Source organism: Copidosoma floridanum, unplaced genomic scaffold, assembly GCF_036245765.1.
Source record: "Copidosoma floridanum isolate Cflo_tuat_1 unplaced genomic scaffold, Cflo_Japanese_pri ptg000030l, whole genome shotgun sequence".
NCBI lineage: Eukaryota > Metazoa > Arthropoda > Insecta > Hymenoptera > Encyrtidae > Copidosoma > Copidosoma floridanum.
The window spans coordinates 8,088,313-8,103,660 of NW_028321907.1; the positions used below are offsets into that span (position 1 = coordinate 8,088,313).

General features: G+C 39.0%; 2 protein-coding genes across 3 annotated transcripts; one reads left to right on the top strand and one right to left on the bottom strand.

The window, feature by feature from the left end:
• Positions 1 to 566: 566 nt before the first annotated feature.
• On the top strand, positions 567 to 10,765 carry LOC106647842 (uncharacterized). Its single transcript, XM_014364399.2, has 4 exons — positions 567 to 754; positions 8,005 to 8,250; positions 9,386 to 9,731; positions 10,062 to 10,765. Exons 1-4 carry the CDS (start codon positions 704 to 706, stop codon positions 10,460 to 10,462), a joined length of 1,044 nt encoding a protein of 347 aa, XP_014219885.1. The 5' UTR covers positions 567 to 703; the 3' UTR covers positions 10,463 to 10,765.
• LOC106647833 (spliceosome associated factor 3, U4/U6 recycling protein) lies at positions 10,663 to 15,077 on the bottom strand. Of its 2 annotated transcripts, XM_089596580.1 has the most exons (7): positions 14,691 to 15,077; positions 14,219 to 14,579; positions 13,896 to 14,074; positions 12,936 to 13,807; positions 12,219 to 12,861; positions 11,994 to 12,141; positions 10,663 to 11,811 (listed from the first exon to the last, which is right to left on the bottom strand). In XM_089596580.1, exons 1-7 carry the CDS (start codon positions 14,826 to 14,828, stop codon positions 11,339 to 11,341), a joined length of 2,814 nt encoding a protein of 937 aa, XP_089452706.1. In that variant the 5' UTR covers positions 14,829 to 15,077; the 3' UTR covers positions 10,663 to 11,338. The 2 variants fall into 2 exon arrangements, with proteins under 2 accessions (XP_089452706.1, XP_014219873.2); XM_014364387.2 differs by having other exon boundaries at positions 10,664 to 11,811; positions 14,219 to 15,077.
• Positions 15,078 to 15,348: the final 271 nt, after the last annotated feature.

Here is a 15,348-nt window from a genome sequence, read left to right on the forward strand (position 1 = left end):
CCGAGACATTTTTGTAGGTACAAAATTACAATTTCTTCAATTTTCCAACAGATCGTGAATAAATTTTTACGACCCAAGAAAAATACACTTTCACAACTTCAGCGAAGCTTCCACTTTAGTCGCTGATTGAAAGCACAAGTTTCAAAAATCTGGAACAATCTGAGCTACTTTTCCCTCGAACGAGAAAAAGTTTTTATTCAACAGAAAGCGCACACCACGAAATTTCGCCCTCATCCAAAGGATCCACACTACATGCTTTTTCTTCCCTTCTCTTCACCGTTATCTTTTCTTCGCTATGTAAAAAAAAAAAAAAATCGGTCGTTCATTCTTCCGCTTTTGCTTCTCTGTACGTATACCTTACACGTACAGCACGCACGAGATTCGTATACAAACACATTTGGCAAAGAGCTTGCTCTAATGACCTACTCCTACGCCCCTCTCGGGTACCTCTCTTTATATTCCTTTCTCTCTCTCTTTGCCTGTGGCTGCTTATACATATGCTTACCGTACAACCCGTGCCTATATACACGTGTGTATACGTTGATATCGGTGGTGAGCAGTACCCGCCCGCTATGGCGAGAAGGAGAGCGGCTACGGCGGCGGCAGTGCTCGACAACCGGTTCCGAGGTCCGGGTCCTTTCGACTCGGCTCTATAGCGCCGCGGATGCCAGCCGCTGCAAGACTGTAAGGCCCGGCCAGCGCCATGGTACAACGCTTCTCGTCCCTGCCCCTGCGGCAGCTGCAATGTCACAAGGTGAGTACGTTGGGTGCGCTTACGCGTATATTGGATTTAACGTTAACGGCCCATGTAAGTCCGGCAATGTGGTTGTCTTTTGCCGGTTTTTAGTGATGGTATAGTGGTACCATTAGAATCGTAATAGTTAACGCAGGTTTTTTTTTGAGCCTTTGACGGGTAGTGATTAGTGATTTGGTGTCTCGGGTCGCTGACCCGTGCCACGAGGTGATACAGTTTAATGTGGCAGTGGAGCCCGTGTGTGTTTGTATACGCGGAGTGGTACTGTGTGTATAATGGATGTCTTGGGCAAAGGGTTTTTCTTTGTTCGAGCCGAGGCGGACCTTGTGGGATGGATGTGAGTGGAAAAGAGGATATCGATCCTGCGAGCTCACGCTAAGTTTGTGTCCTTCACAGGAAGTTGATTAATTAATTAATAGTGGGCTCGTAAAATTTTTTTCAATACAACAACATTAGAACATTTTTTTTGTCATTATTTGTTGGAAGTTTCAACGTTTTTTTTATAATTTGATATAGAACAATTTGTAATCATGTGTACAGTTTTGTATATACTTGATGAACAAATATTAAATGGTTAACTGGTACAGTAATTTTTAGCTCGAACACATGCATGTACAACTAGAATAATTACTGCACGATATGTATTTATAATATTTTTTTGCTTTTTAATTTATGCCCTAAAATTTTCTTTACACAAATATGTTTAACTGTCATGTAGATAATTACAACTAATTATCCATCTGATATCGTCATTCATTATTGTCAATAACTATTAGCTGATCTGTAATAATTGAGCCGACAAGTAAATTGCAAGTCGCCCTCATCTTCATCCATTAGATGGACTAAATATATATGTAATGTAAGTGTGTATTAATATAACTCATAAATCATCCCTGTAAAATTATATAAAAAGTTTGTGATGGAATTGCCATAAAATATTTTTATAGCGCATTAATTTCTTTTTTGACAATCATATTTATAAGCTCTAATAATTTTCTTTATACATTTCTCAACAGTGAAAGCATGAGAGACATTCTGAAGCTAGACTTAATTATTTATTTATATAATTGGTGTGATGATTCCCACTCTGTGTGCATTGAATTAATAAATATTGAACTAAATTCTCATTTCTGTGTGTTAATAAAGCAACTCTAACGTGAATCCGGAAATTATACGTGTCGTTAAAAAGATCCACGTTAATGAGGGTATTCTCATTCTTCCGTGTCTTTGCGTACAGCTTTCGTTCCGTTTCCTACGCCATTGTGCTTTCCATAGATACGAGAATTCGAATGAACCTTTTCAATTGTTGTGTTATAAAATTCAATGAGTATTAATATAGTCATATTATTCGATTAATCACTTAAAAATGGATTTCATGTTGAAATTTTTTTTTTTTTTTATAAAAAATTTAAAATCTTCACTCTTTCACAATAGTGTTTGATCTACCTTACATTTTTTTAAATGTTTTATCAAATAACAGCTTGTAACATTTTCGTTCAAGATTTCTAATGTTTGGCACGAAACCACTTGATGTTTCTTTCAATGGTAGCGATCCAATAATTTTAGAATAATTTTAAAAACAATTTTCATCTTGAAGTCAGCATCAGAATCAAAAATACGACGAAAAATCATTAAAAAAAAACTCGATTTTCGTGTACCTTGGGGCATAACAGTATCGAGACTTTAACATTTTATGATCAGCTGAGCGTCAAAAAAAAGGAGTTTCCAAAACATCAGCTAAAAATTCTACTCGAACGCTGTTTCAAAACCTCCAAGATTACCCAAATAGATAATCGCTCGGTCAAAAACCCGTAATCACGAAATCCAACTTACCATACGAAATATATGGATGTGTACATATTACTTATAGTTGTAAACATGACAAAAATCATTTCCTTAAAAGTCGACGAGTCACGTGATGATATCTCTAAACTCGAGATATTGGCCATGTTTGTTTACGACAGATAACTTTATATTACGAATCTCAAATTGTACTGTTGAACATGTTCCTTTTGATAATGATGTAGACTAGGTAAGCTTACGAATATTCGAGAGAAAAAAAAACAATGTTAAGAAATGTCACATAGTGCTGGTGCACATACAAGTTTTCCTGTTAAAACAAATGTCAAAGTGACCTGCATGTGGCAATTATTCATGCTAAGCTCGTCAGTAATGAAATTTTCAATTCCAATTCACTCGCACGTGTGAATAAAATCAGCCATCTAATGCAACAAAGCCATTATCAAAACACATTCCGCGATGTATCGAATATATTCCTCCTAAGCATCAAAGCGAGCCAACAGCGCAAGTAATCGTCCCGCGGTGTCGATTTAAAAGGCAAACAATGTCCTTATTATTTTTTTTTACGACTCCGGCTTGTCAAGTCGAGCGCGAACGGTAAATGGCTCGGTGCCCATGCAAAGTAACAGGAAAGAACAAATAATGACAACGAGGGGGAAAGAAAAAAAAAAAAAAAAAAAAAAAAAGAAGAACAAAGCGTATCGTCCTCCCAACAGACACTAATATGTATACAGATAAGTGAGCGGATCACCGTGTCGATCGATTTCATTCGCGTGCACTTTCTAACTCCAAGCTCTGCTTCCTTTGCCGCGGTGACCGCGAGGAGCCGGTCGCTCAAAACTTCTTCTCCAAAGACGAAATCTCTCCTTTGCGAACTTTCGAGCGCATCGGCTCCCTCGAGTGTCTTTTTTCCCCTTCGCCTCCGCGGTTCGAGACGTTCCCGCGGTACTTAGGTACACTCGATTGCGGAGATGGGTGCTGATTTTTTTTTTTTTTTTTTTTTTTTTTTATTTTCACCATGACAGGGGTGAAGAGAGAATTTCTTTCTTTTATCTTTCATTCGGCGTCTCACTTGTCAAGCGCTCGTTGCGCAATCGCGTTGATACTGGCGATGGAAGAACTGATATGGGCGTCAAAGACGACGGAGGTAGCTTTGTGTACGTGTATTTTCTTTTATTTTATTATACATTACATGTATGATGACGATGATTACGGTAAAGACTCTTCTTTTTTCTTTACGTAATTTTAGGAAATGGTTCAAAGTGTGCTATTATTTAGCTGTGATTTCTTATGCGCTTTCTCACGTAAGTAATATCATTGTTCTGGTGAGAAAAAATAGGGAAAATCCATCATTAAACGTGTAATTGTCATGCGAGTCTAATACGATGTGGGTTCCGAGTAGAAGAAATAAATTTTACCACCGTGCTTGAGCGGAATGGCGTTCGAGTTGAAGTTAATGTCTTTTTTTTTTTACAAATTTTAAATGGCATGTTAAGAAAATTTTGTAAATTTTGTATCAGCACATATCAATTCTTTTGCACAACTTTTACCTTTTTCCAAGTTCATTTCGAAAATGACAATGCATTTGCATTAAAAAATAATAACCTAACACGGTAGTGTGCGAAACTTACATATTATCTTGTTAGGGCTAAAAAAGGTTTGAATAATTAATAAGAAACATTACACAGAAGGGATGTAGGTACGTGTTTTATAATTATTTTTATTAAAATTTATCTGACTTTAGTGATATTCTAATTACACTTACCAAAGAAAAATTAATTTACCGTGATGTATTAATTGTGCTTTTCAAATTAATTTCTGTTGAATGTTTTAAGGTAATATTTATTAATTTAGTCAGTAGCTATAGCTTAGAATTTATTCTTCTTTTCCCCGAAAATCGAATGTACACGGTAAAAACTCTTACGAGTTATTGGAAAAAACTTTTTCAAAATCACACGTATTATAAGAAAAGAAAAGAAAAGTTTAGCATGAATATAAAAAATGTGCCGCAGAAAAAGTTGCACGAAACCTTCCCCAACGTTTGTTTTGTGGTTGAACATCAACAAAAATCCATTTCCTGTTGAACGAACCCCCAAACTTTCCAAACGATTCGCGGCACAAAGGCTCCATCGATCACGATCTTATCGCACATCCATAAATCATAGAGCCATCACGTACACCCAGTGCACGCTCAAGAGAGTCCTCGTTTAATAAGGTAATACATACCTATCCAGCGAGCGGTGTACTTATGCATCTAGACGCAAAGAGCCAATTTCTCTCTCGCACAAGTACACACCGCACCGGTCAATTTCACTTGGTTGACTTTCCTCGTGATTTTGCTTTCCATTCACGAGACTCCGGTGCATATGTATCGTATATACACATGACGCGGGGCGTGTCCTACGTGCTCATCAGTGCCACTTGATAATCATATACACACGCGCGTAAAGAGTAATGCGGTCGCCATGTAGTCGGAGAGGGAAAAACGAACCGCGAAAAAAAAGGGCGGTGTGCAAATACACATACAATCTCGGGTATAATGTGCAGTTTCACTTGATTTCACTTGCCACTTGCATTTCGTCGTTTTATGTCGTGCAAACTCGCGATGGCGCTCTTATTACCTGCGTTTGCGGTTTTTTTTTCTTCTTTGTTTCCAAGAACGAGTTCTCCAAAGATCTGATTGATCGGACAAGTCGCGAAAGACAAAATGAAAACAAATCGTCCGACGTTTTCGAAAAACTGTACCGTGCCGATATCGTTTGAAAAAAGTATCTTCTTTAGGTAAAAGCTTATAACATACATGATTTAATTACGGGGTGCCTCGTTATTACACCGATCAAACGTTGAGATAACAAATTGAGGCCAAACGCGTGCGACTTTCCTGTAATTAAACGTCAAATTAACTCAATGAGAAAAATTCAGTCCAAGATATAGTTGCAATGAAAGGAAAAATCAACAAATTGTTCAACGTATACAACATAGTGCCGTGAAACCAAGTAAGTATTCATCATCGGTGGTTCTAAATGGCCTTAGGATTCGGAGTCCATATAATAAAAGCTGTTTGGTTTTTTTTTGTTGTTGTTTTTTTTCCTGAAAGTATATAGATCAAGAAGAAAATAATGATAACCTGAATAAAATCTTTGTAAAAATAGAAAAAAATGTTACAATACTTTTCCCAATCGTATAACATTTGACAAAGGTTCAACATGATCTGATAAATGACGAATATGTCAAAAAAAATACAACTGATGAACCTAAAACATCGCTCAATATGTACGAGTTTCTACAATTACGTATTTTTGCAAGTTATTCCGAGTTTTTCTATTATTTTTCTAAAATAAAACCATGATAGCAGAGAATATCAAGACAGATGTATTTTTTAATTGCTGTGGTGACACGTACAAAAAAGCCAAGTCATACAACCGTTGCGTATACGTATCGTAAAATTGAGGAAACCCCTGTGAGCCGTCGGAGACGACTAAAACTATGAGAACGTCTCCATTGACGTACTCGTTGTATAGGTAGTGCTTAGGCGGGTAGTGTCCGAAGAGAAAAGGGTATTTACTTACAACACCGTAGCGGATGGTAAGAGATGTACTTGCACCGCACCCCCGTACATGTATACTCGCGTAAAGCACGAAAAAACTTGCCGTCAAAAATCGCGGAAAGGGTGCAAGTAAAAGAGCTGGTGCCACTCTACTAATAGCGGTCCATTGTGGTACGTAGCCGCGGGCTGTTTGCTTCCTATGTAGAGCACTATACCGGTGCTCGCAGCCTCTTCTTATCTTTGTATCGCGTGCACGTGTGTGTATATATATATATATATACACTTGTATAAAAGGCCTTTGCCTCAACATGTTCAACGTTAAGTCGCGCCTCGAGTAATTAATGCCGGCCCAGTATATTTTGCTTCGTGCATTATTCAACGAGCGAGCCTGGCATTCGCGCACACGTGCCTATCTTTTTTTTTTTCTTTCTTTTTTTTTTGTGTTGCACGTAAAGGTGTATCATACATTGCACGTACCTTTTGTGCACTTAAACTTGCATGAGGCGAAGATGCCGCGGGACTTTTTAGAGCGTTAGCGGCGCTTCCTTTTCCGACCTATTTGGCTGAACGTGGCTTAGAATACTTTTTTTTCTCCTTTTGCCAATCTTGATTACAAACGAAACGGCGTTTGGCTTGAAAGTCCAAGGCTGCGCTTTCTTTCCTCATTTTTTTTTCTACAGTTAAGAAGCTGGTGGTGTGCTTTGCGCTTGCAAGCTTGCAACGCGTTGTTAGGTACATACGCCGAATTAAGGAGTGTGTTTTCTTTGTTGGCATTTTTTTGTTCAATTGGCCGAATGTGTGTTTTTATTTTCAAAACTATGAATGTTTAATTCAATAGAAAATTTCGAAATCGTGGCTAAACGTAATTGGTGCACGTGATGAACTACCTTTTCATTTATCCTTTGATTATTGCAAATAATTTTTTTTTTCGGTTTTTTAATAAGATTGAATAATTTTTTACCGTTGGAGCATTTGTTTTCATTTGTAAGAGTTTGCCGACTCGACCAGCGAATTTGAATTTAAAGTAGTGCGGCATGTTCTGCACAATAGAACGAATTTGATTTCAAAACAATTGCCTCAGTTTTTCAACAATGCACAATAGGACAACCGGCAGCCGCTCAAATGAAATACAGTTCGCCTCGTCGCGAATAAAATGCGGTCCAAGTCGTTGCGATCAATTTTCTACACGAACCGTCACGCGTTTCTGGAGAAATTTTATTTTATCCACTGATCGATAGATTTTTTTTTTAAATCGCTGTTTACTTTTGGTGGAAAATTCGTAAGTTGATACGATTTGAGATGGTAATCCTTTAAATCGAATTTAAATCGAATAATTTTGCGAAAGTGAAAAATCGTTCTCAAGAGAAACTTGGAGACATTTGTTTATTTTTTGTCTCAGTTAAAAACTTTGTTGATTTTTGAAACTTCAGTACTTGAAACAACAAATTGTCTTTAAAAAAAAAATTAATATCTAAATGTATTGAAAGATAGTTTCACATAAGGCAAAATTTAAAGGGTGACACTAAAAAATCATTAAAATTAATTAAAAACTGAACATTTAACGATACCACTCGAGCTTTAACCTCACCATGTGACACTTTCTGAAAATTTGTTATTTTTTAGATTCGCTACCTTGTACTGTATCAAAATCACTCGGAAGCCTTAAAATTATAAAATAATAATTATACCCTAAATGTAAATAATCATTGTCTGTGCATCGTCGCTCAATCAACTGACAATCAACTCGTCCACCGCGGCCGCGTCGTGACCTCAAATCGGAAAAAAATGGCCTTAGATACCGACAGCTCGATCTCATACGAGCACCAATCCAAGATCATACTTAATTAACAAACAAACAGACAAATAAATATAACGGAGGGATGCCCATCACGTCGCGTTACAGGAAGCCACCCGGCGGAAGTACCTACTGGCGAGCGTCTGCGTGGCGATCGGCAGCTTCCTCGTGTCCGAGGTCTCGGCCCATGGGCGGCTCATCGAGCCACCGTCCCGGGCCTCGATGTGGAGGTACGGCTTCGACACGCCGCACGACTACAACGACCATGAATCCTACTGCGGTGGCTTTTCACGCCAATGGCAGCGGAACGATGGCAAGTGCGGCATCTGCGGCGACGCCTGGGACTTGAAAACGGTAAGGGTGCTTTTTTTTTTTTTTTTTTTTTCTTCAAGTTTACTATTTAGGGCCAAAACTGAGAGTTATGTTTTCTAGCTAACTCACAATGGTGATATTATAGTAATACGTAATTTTTTCTTTGTGCAGTCTCATTGTTTCTCATTGGTACATAGAAACACATACTCGTTCTTCGTCTGTATTTTCTCGACTACGAGAAATTATTCAAGCTCTTTTTTTTAATTTGAATAAAATTAGCTGAATCATCGCGGACGCGTACGAGTCCCATGTAAATTTATATGTTCGCTCCAACTTATAATTTATTGTCGAGTGAGTCTCGTGGGAAAATATTAATTTGACCGACGTGACGATTCCTTGTGCTCTGACAATCGAGTTTTCATCGTTTGAAAATCTAAAGGAGCAATCGGATGGGCGTATATTACGCCCAAAGTTCAAACGTGCGCTGAAGATTCCCGATAACAATTCCGGTCTGGTTGGCGAGGTTTGATTCATCGCGAACGTGAATCACCACATTCCTCGCTCGTGAATACATTTTGATGAAATGGATGTAATCGATAACAAAATATACGTGATGTTAGGTACTCTAAACATTTTTTTTTTTGTTTTTTGTTTTTTCCAACAAAAAAAAAGGTAAAGGACGTTTTTTAAAGTAGCACGATTTGAGACGTACGAATTTAATCAACAATTATTCGAAATTTGTAAAAATGCAGGTAGAGTTTTTCGAAGGTAAATCTGACCAAAGGATGTAAATGAATACATTTTTTTTCTCTTTTTAAGGCACAAGGACACGCCTTCCCATGCATGACTTGTTCCACAGCACATGCGTTTTTTCCTTACGTCATCTTTTTCTTTCTTACTTTTTTTTTTACAAAAAGCGGCTCTCACGATTCCATATGACAATGCTTATGTATAATACTTAGTAACAACTATGCTATTAACGATAAGTAGGATACGATAATTTGAGGGGATGACGAATAAAGTACGATCCACCCAATTCCCGTAAGACAATGTTTTAAACTGTTTTTTCCCTCAGTATACAATTTATGCAAAATTGGTATAAACGTGTATACCTTATTTAATAAACATTATCTTAATCCAAAAGTTGGGTGAAAAAGAAAAACGATTTAATTTACAGCCACGAGCACACGAAGCGGGCGGCACGTACGGAAACGGCGTGATAGTGCGCCGGTACAAGACTGGCTCGGTGATACCGGTGCGGATCGAGCTGACCGCCAATCACCACGGCTACTTTGAGTTCCGCACCTGTCCCATGACCTACCACAACCAGGAGGTCACCCAAGATTGCCTGGACAAGCACGTGCTCATTGGGGAAAATGGCACCGCTCGCTACTATCCAGGCGAGGGCAACCGAATCTTCGAGGCCTACTACAAGCTGCCGGATGCCCTAACTTGCAGCCAGTGCGTCTTTCAGTGGCGCTATGTGGCTGGAAACAATTGGGGAGACTGTGGCAACGGAATCGGTGGGACGTTGGTTTTTTTTTCTTCTTCCCTTCCTTTTTTCAATCGTCTTCATTATTGCGCGATTGGTATATTTAGCGTTTGGCTATATCGATTGAAATTCAACGAGCGTCCAAAGCGCGAGGGAAAGTATATATTACATGATATCGAAAAGTGTCCGCCACCCAAATTGCATCATTTTTATTTCATAAGCAATAACGTTGCATTATTCGTTTGGCAATTCGGGTTGAGTAATTCTTATATGTACGTAGTCGTACAGCTGGAAAATCACTAGTGACCAAAGTCAAGGTAAACCAAAGTCAGATGAAAGTGAAATTTGATGGACTTTACAGGCGCAGTGGGCTGCGGACCCCAGGAGGAGTTCCGAGCTTGTGCGGACATAGCCATAGGTGACGAGGAAGCGACCCTGCCGCCACGGCCCCGACCGACGAAGAGACCAACGAGGCCAACGACACCGAGAAGCCCGAGTTCGCCCACGTCCACGGAGTCGAGCGATCACGCGCCCGAAATCAGCACGCCCTTCTGGATGTACCACGTCATCATCGCCGGTACGTGTCTCCTGGTTGTCATGGCAGTCATGGCATTGCTTTACGCGTATTACTACCACGCCGGCCGAGCCAAGCAGTGGCTCATGGCGAGCAGGTTGTTGGCGAGACGCTCCGAGCAACAACAGCATGAGACGGTGCCGCCTGTCGCTCCACCCCGACACAAGAAACAGCAGATGCAGATCTAGTTGCGAGCTGCGGTTGTTCAGGAACGATTTCTGGGATTCTTGTTGTGCTGTCCTATAAGAGTGAAGCGATGATTCATTAGATGGCAGAGAGCGAGTTATGCTTGTTATGATTGGAATTTTTTTTTTTTTTTTTTTTTTTTTAATAGTAATTTTGGTTGCAAAAGTCAAGGAGATTTGTGGAATTACTTGTAGCAATTCGTATCGACCTATACATGTATATATACGTATAAACATATTTTTGCGATGGACATTATTATTACTATTATTAAAAACGTATTTATTTTATAGCAAAAGTTGCTTTATTTCTTATGCTTTGTTTATATAATTTTACATGAATCACTCACGTAATCTTAGATTGTAGCGTTGGATTGGTGTAATGCTTCAAGCCGATCATCTCATCCATATGTACATAAATACAAACTTTATTACTCATGTAGAATATATCCTATACTTTAGTAAATCTTACTTTAATGTCGGTGAATTTATCTTTTGTGTTTTATTAATCTATCAATTTCAAATCTTAAAAAATCTCTTTGTCTCATTTTTTTTACTTTACTTCATACTTGTAGAATTCCAAGTAAATGTAAAATACACTGTAGACTCTAACTATATCCATGCAACTTGGTATAAGAATGTTCAAGGAATCAATTATTTTTGTATAGCATGTGCAGAACGCAGTGTACGGAGAAAGCTGTTTTGAGCTCCAATGACAACTTTGTTTTCCAGAGATTCAGCATGCATTTATCTTGCGTGGATATAGTTGTGCCATACATTCATGCTGCACATTAAAAGGAGACAATATAGATTTTTGAAGATTTAAACTTATGAATTATCTTTGTGCTTTTCGTTAGCAAAGCCTATAAATAAACTCGAATATTACTTTTTCAGCAGCATATTTCTGAAATCTGCATTACTCATTGGCTGAGTAGTAACTCCATTTCCAGCCCCGTTGCCAGTTACTTTATCGCTCTCATTATTACTACTTGCAGCTAGTTTCTGTGTGACAGTTCTAGGTACAAGTGACAAGATCGTTTTGGGATTGCCGAAAGTTGTTCTTTTCGACGTAGTGCCGCCAAGCGATCTGGTCGGTGCGTATGGCTCATCACTGCTATTTGGCACATACCTTCGCGGCGGTGGTTGACTTATAGCTACGCTTATTACCCTATCCTCTATCTGCATTCCGTCGGTCGCTACTACAGCTTTAGCTACACTGCTTTCGTCTTCAAAGTCTATGTAAGCAATACCCTTTGAATTGCCGTTGCGGTATGTTACTATACGTACGTCCTTTAATTCACCGTGAACCTTGAAAATTTCTATCAAATCCTCCTTTGTCACGGATTGAGGTAGCCCTGTAAGTAAAGAAATTTTTATTATACATTTAATTTTTTTTCGTCCAATGAATTTTTTCAAAATTAGTTAATGCAATACTAAGAATTTATTTAATTGTACGGTCTACGTTTTTCGAATAAAGAATCTTGAAATCTCATAAAAATTAATTCATCAGTACTTTTACGTAAAATAATTTTCGTACCTCTGACGAAGATTTTGTTTTTTTCCAAAGCAACGTTGTATTTGAAAACTGGATTTCTTGATGTCTTGTTAGGATCACACCTTGAAATAAACATAGGTCTGCCATCAATACGTGCTCTGTCCAATTTTAGAGCTTCTTCTACCTCTTCCTGTAATAATGGAAGTGTTCAATGTAACTTTGACGAGATTGTAAAATTTCACCAATTGTGAGTAAAAAAAGACTTACAGGACTGCTGAATTGTACGTAACCAAATCCTTTGCTCTGTCCTTTGAAATTTTTAGCTAATTTAAATAAGGTAATGGGACCAACTGGTTTGAAAATTTCTCGAATGTCTTCTTCATTTGCTGTGAAATCTAAATTACTAATGAATACGGAAATTTTGTCATCAACTTCTGGCATATTTTGTGACTCTTCTTCTTTTCTTTCTCGATTACGTTCCTCAAAACCAGGAGGTGGTGCTATTTTCGGTTTTACAGTAGTACTTGTTACTTTTTCGGGTGAAATTTTTCCTTTTTCTGTGAAATTTGATGGCCTTGCACTTTCTTTATTAGATCTGTCCATCTTTGCTGTTTTTGCTGTAGATCCAAGGTTTTTCCATTTTCCACTGTCATCCAATTTTCTCTTTCCTGCTTTTCTACTCGTGGATGCGTCTTCTTGTGTCATCGAACGCTGTTGCAATTTTAGTCTCTCTTCCGCAACTCTTTCTAATCGCTCCTTGGTCTTTGTTTCACAAACTTCCATCTGTTCTAGTGTTCCTTCATCCCGCTCAAAGTTGATCCAAGCGTTTGATATAATTTCCGGCCAATCTTTGACGGATCCCAAAGCTTTTTGGAAAAGCTTACGCAAGTGTTTAGTATCACCATAACACCTGAAATTTTTATTTTTCCTTTAATGAAATTCATTACATTACACGGTTTACAAAATGTTCAAATATAATTTTACCTTTCTAACGAGATGTATTCCAGCCAACTGGCAGCTGCTTCAGAATGGCCCTGAGACATGATGTCTGACCACAAATTTCGAGCTTTTTCCATGTCACTTGCATAAAGTGCCTCAATCCTAGCCCAAAACTGTAAAATTTCGCAACTAGGATCCCCTTGGAGACCAAATCGCGCCAAAAATTCACAAGCTTTGTCAAACGAGTTTCTTAAAATTTCAATCTGCTTCTTTTCATCTTCTGACTTGTCGATTCTACGACGCAAATATTCCAAATATGTCATCCAGAGGGTTTTGTACTCTTCAGGAGCAGAAAAACATTCCATTTGCAGTGCGCTTTCGATTAATTTTTGTGTTTCCACAACAGGCTTGTTGCTCTTTTCGTAAAATCTAATCCACTTTTGCCAAATTTTACTACACCATGGAACATTTCTGACCGCTCTGATGTAAACCTTCTCTATAATGTCATCTAATTTCAAAGTAGTTTCCAAGTATTCCACATAATCTATCCACAAAGTAGGTTCCAAACTCAATTCTGCAACAGCTCTTTCATAAAGCACTGTAACTCTTGCAGGATCACCATGTTCTTTCTCATAAGTCAGATACATTTTAAATGCATCTAACTGTTCTTCTTTAGTTTCAGATGACTCTAATTTCAATTCAAATGGCAACCGAGCATTAAGTTGCATGGAGGCTTTTTCATAGTTGCTCTTGATAATTTTTTCATCCTCTGCACAATCAGTGCCCTCCGTGCTTCTCCATATACCATATTCTTCAAACGTCTTTTCCATACCATAGAGCGGGCAAGACAACTGACGTCGATAAAGCTTACCTATGCGATTTACCTCATCCATTTTTTCCGGACCATCTGAATCAATCTAGAAAAAGTTTATTGTATCAGCAATAACATTAAAAAGACCAAGTACTTGAAATATAATTTGAAAAAAATGTCTTGAACAACATTACCATGAGAAGAAGGAAGTTTTCAAATTCTCTAAATGCATCCCAGATCAGAGCTCCTTTCATAACATGCAGTCCAGCTGCAGTTAATGCTTTCTCAAACAGGTTTCTAATCTTTTCAGTGGTCTCTTTGTCAGTACCAAGTCCGGTACTAAATTGCAAATATTCCAGCCACACTTCCACAGCTACAAATAAATGGAGAATTATCAAGTGATTGTTAATTTTACTCGTTACAGAAGCACAAAATCAAAACTAACAGACATTGATATCAATTAATAACTTTGTGCAAAAGCTAGCAAGTAAAATTTGAAATGTATTCTGTTACTCACAGAGGTAATCCTGGACAGCTCTCTCGCAGAGCTCCAATACAATAAGCTTCTGCTCCGAAGTGATGGACAGCTTAATCTCATCCTTGATCCAGGCTAACCAGATGTCAGAGGTGAGGGGGAAGGTGGAGCTCATGTTCTCCCTAGCAGCCCTGAGCCGCTCGAGCTCGCCCATGGAGTGGAGCTTGTTGATGAGCAGCTTGTGCGCGTCGTAGTTGTAGGGCTGGGCCGTGACGGTTGACTCGTAAACTTTTACCTCCGCCTCATCCTCGTCCTCGTTCCCTTCCTCGTCGTCATCGTCGTCCTCATCATCGTCGTCATCATCGTCCTCGTCTTGGTCATTTTGGTAAGATTGAACTTTCGCCTCCTCGTCGTCGTCCTCGTCATCGTCCGAATCACTGTCCTCGTCATCTTCTTCTTCGTCACCTTCCACCTTCTCCATAGCATTGGCAGATTTGCCGGCGCTCGAGGGCACGTGTCCGCCATCATCGTAAGACGGGAGGACCTCGTCGTCGTCTGGCTCCTCTTCGTCCGACGTGTCGGCCAAGAGTTTGCGCTCGGCTTCCTCGTCGTCGGCGCCGGCCGCGCTTGACTTGTCCATCTCTTGCTCCATAAGTAGTTTGAGCTTAATACAAATCCGAAATCGAGAGGGTGCGAACTATTAAGCTGAACCGATGCGACGATGCTTGGGAGTTTATTATGATAAGCTTCGTTTTGACGATATAATTCGGAATTTCAGATACACATTTACACACTGCGATTAACATATACGTTTATGTTGATTTTTATGATGGCTTAAGTACTCCAAACCAAATCAAATAACAATACGCACTCACGCACAGAATTTGCCATGAACTATAGTTATAACTTGTAGATATGAATTGCCGTGGAAAGCGGCATCGACTCTCTGTCTTCTTCTTTATCTATTTTCCTGGAAGGTTGTTATATGCACAATGCACGCCGGTTGCCAGATGAGTAGAGAGATAGACGGAACCGATAGTACCGATCATGTACCGTGGTATGCGTCAGTACGGCAGGGGGTGTTTTCCGCAATCGTCATACCAGCAAGTAATTGAAGGTTGCGCTCTACGCTACCATCAGGTCGATAAGTCAACTACCTTGAATTAACTGGC